At 57.6% G+C, this 2,442-nt stretch overlaps 1 protein-coding gene across 1 annotated transcript in view; it reads left to right on the forward strand.

The window, feature by feature from the left end:
* Nucleotides 1–2,442, forward strand: part of POLE (polymerase (DNA directed), epsilon, catalytic subunit) — a 46,190-nt gene that overhangs the window by 3,104 nt on the left and 40,644 nt on the right. Inside the window, exon 2 of the mRNA XM_010006524.1 lies at nucleotides 328–511. Coding sequence (XP_010004826.1) covers nucleotides 328–511 — 184 coding nt within the window. The remainder of the gene's footprint in view (nucleotides 1–327; nucleotides 512–2,442) is intronic.

The raw sequence follows: 2,442 nt of genomic DNA on the forward strand, positions 1-2,442 counted from the left end.
GAGGTGAGAGGCTTTTGCTCATACCTGAACATATCTGTATATAATTGTATATATTTTCTTGTATGATTCATTAGTGTTTTAATTAAAGCTGTGTAGTTTAGTTTTCAATCCAGCCAAGTCTCTCTCTTTTTCTCTCTCCTTCCCTGCCTGGGTGAGGGGGGGAGGGGATCGAGAGCATTGTTGTCAGACCTGAGTCAAACGGTGACACGGAGTTAACCCAAGAGAAGGACCACACTGTGTACCAGTAAGAGCTGGTGGGCAAGGTGGGAGCACCTTCCAAAAGCCCTGTCCCAGACGACAACAGCTTGTTGTTCTTCCTACCTGCAGAGTTCACCTCCCTGGTAAAGGAATCTTCCAGTGCTCCATTACAGGCCTCGGCTTTGAGGTGAAGTCAGCAGTGACCATCACCTACAGGTTTGCCACCTGGACCAGGCACCTGAGCAAGGCTGACCAGGAAGTATGGATGCCCATTGGACCCCTCTTCCACATCAAGGTGCAGCCTGAGGTGCAGGTGGTGCATTCCCCCCACTTCATTTGCATAGGAGGTACAGCAGCTGCAGATACCTGGGTCTCACAAAGCACCATCCCTTATCCTGTCATCCCCTGGGGTTGTCTCTGTCTCCTTGGAGACCTCTCTGCAGACATGGCCAGATTCTCCTTTCCCACTGAGGTCCCCCAGCTTCCTCTGCTTTGCTTTGCTATCCTTCATCCTGCTCTCCCTTTCTCTCAAGCCTTTCTCAAGCAGTGGGGCCCTTCCCCAGCTCCACCATCCCACCAGCCCTTCCTGGCCCATCCTTTCCTCCCAGCTGCTGTGAGGACCCACAGGCACTCCCTCAGCCCAGCTGCAGATCAACCCCCACCTCCTCCACAGACATTCTCAGCTCTTTGCATCTGTGGCAGGTGGGAATGGCGATGGCTGATGCTGCTCTAGTCCAGCAGGCCAGGAGCCCACCCACAGGCTGGAGCACCCTGGGGTGGGATGCTGCAGATCAGAAGAGTAAGTGGAATGAAATTGTCCATTTTCACCCGTAGGCAATATGAGGAGCCTCAAGGCTTGGACCTGCGCCCTTTGCCCTGCAGTGCTCTTAACTGGCCGCTGCTAATGAGCGGAGCAGGAAACCCAGCAGCCGCAGCTGGGCTGTAGGGCGTGCAAGGGGAGTTCCAGTCCTCTTGCTGGGAGTCCTCAAACAGGCACTGGTTGTCCTGCCCGAGCGACCCTTCCTGGCAAATCCATGTCCTCTTCACGCTGTGAAAGGGTTTCCTGTTGCGTGGCTCCATCTCCCGCCCAGGGCCCGCAAGCACAGCCACATCTGCCAAGAAGTGGCTCTGGGCACTCTTCTCTTGCCTGACATGTCTGTGCAGAGCAAAATGCTGTCATTATATTAGTCTGTCAGCTTAACAGCAAAGAGGGCTCCAGAGATGATCTGGGTGACTGACCTCTCTGATCCAGCAATCCCTATGGATGTCACCTCAGGATGTTCAGACTGCTCTGGTGATCAACAACTAGAGCAACCCATCCTGCCTCCCCAGTAACCGGTGATGGCAACCTCGTGCTGTCAAACATGCCAGTCAGGCAGGAGCAGTCTGCTCGTGTGCTCAGTATCCATGGGGAGATATTTTGGCTCAAGCTTTGGTGAAATTCAGACTTGTCAAAAGGAGACACCCACTTCTGGAAGGTCAGAGGAGGTTGCAGGGGCTGTGGGCTGGAACAGTCCCCACTACATGCTCAGTGGCTTTGTAGGGTGGAGATGAGACTGCTGCCTTGAGTATTGCCTCATATTTACTCTTCTTGGACACCTGGAGAGCACACATAGCAGGGGGAACCTGCTGCATTAGGGGTAAAGGACCTTCAGAGCAACCAGGAAGGAGGAAGGTGGAAACCTGACCATGGAGGGACACAGGCCTGGTGGCCAGATGCAGAGGCAGTGGAGGGGACCAGCGATGGCCGAGTGCCTGGGCTGGACAGACCACACTGGGCTGGGGTCCCAGAGGGTCGGTGTGTGGAGTGGGGGGAGGCCGATGCAGCAGGGGGGAGTGGAGGAGCCCATGGGGATGGAGCGGGGGCTGGAAGGGGCATCCCAGAGGCCCTTCGGGTCCAAAACGGCCGGTCCTTTTATATTCCCTTATTAAATGTTTTGTTAAGGCTTTCTGGCTCCCCCGCCTCGCTGTCGCGGGGGAGTGGGCGCCGTCGGGAGCTGCTGGGAGCCTGGGATGGCCCCCGCCGTGAAGCAGACGGACACGGTGCCCCCAGGCCGGGGAGCCCGGGGACCGGGCGGGGATGCGGCGCGCTGCGTCACACCCGGGGCTGCGCGGCCGCGGGAGGCTGCGGGGGCCGCGCACCCACTGGGAAACTCCAAAGGGGGGAGGGGTCCGCTCTCTGATTGGTGCTCTGGCCGCGGGGCGGGGCAGAGTGCTCGCTCGGCATTGGCGAGAGGACGGGCG

This window comes from Chaetura pelagica, unplaced genomic scaffold (genome assembly GCF_000747805.2).
Source record: "Chaetura pelagica isolate M959 unplaced genomic scaffold, ChaPel_1.0 scaffold301, whole genome shotgun sequence".
Lineage (NCBI taxonomy): Eukaryota > Metazoa > Chordata > Aves > Apodiformes > Apodidae > Chaetura > Chaetura pelagica.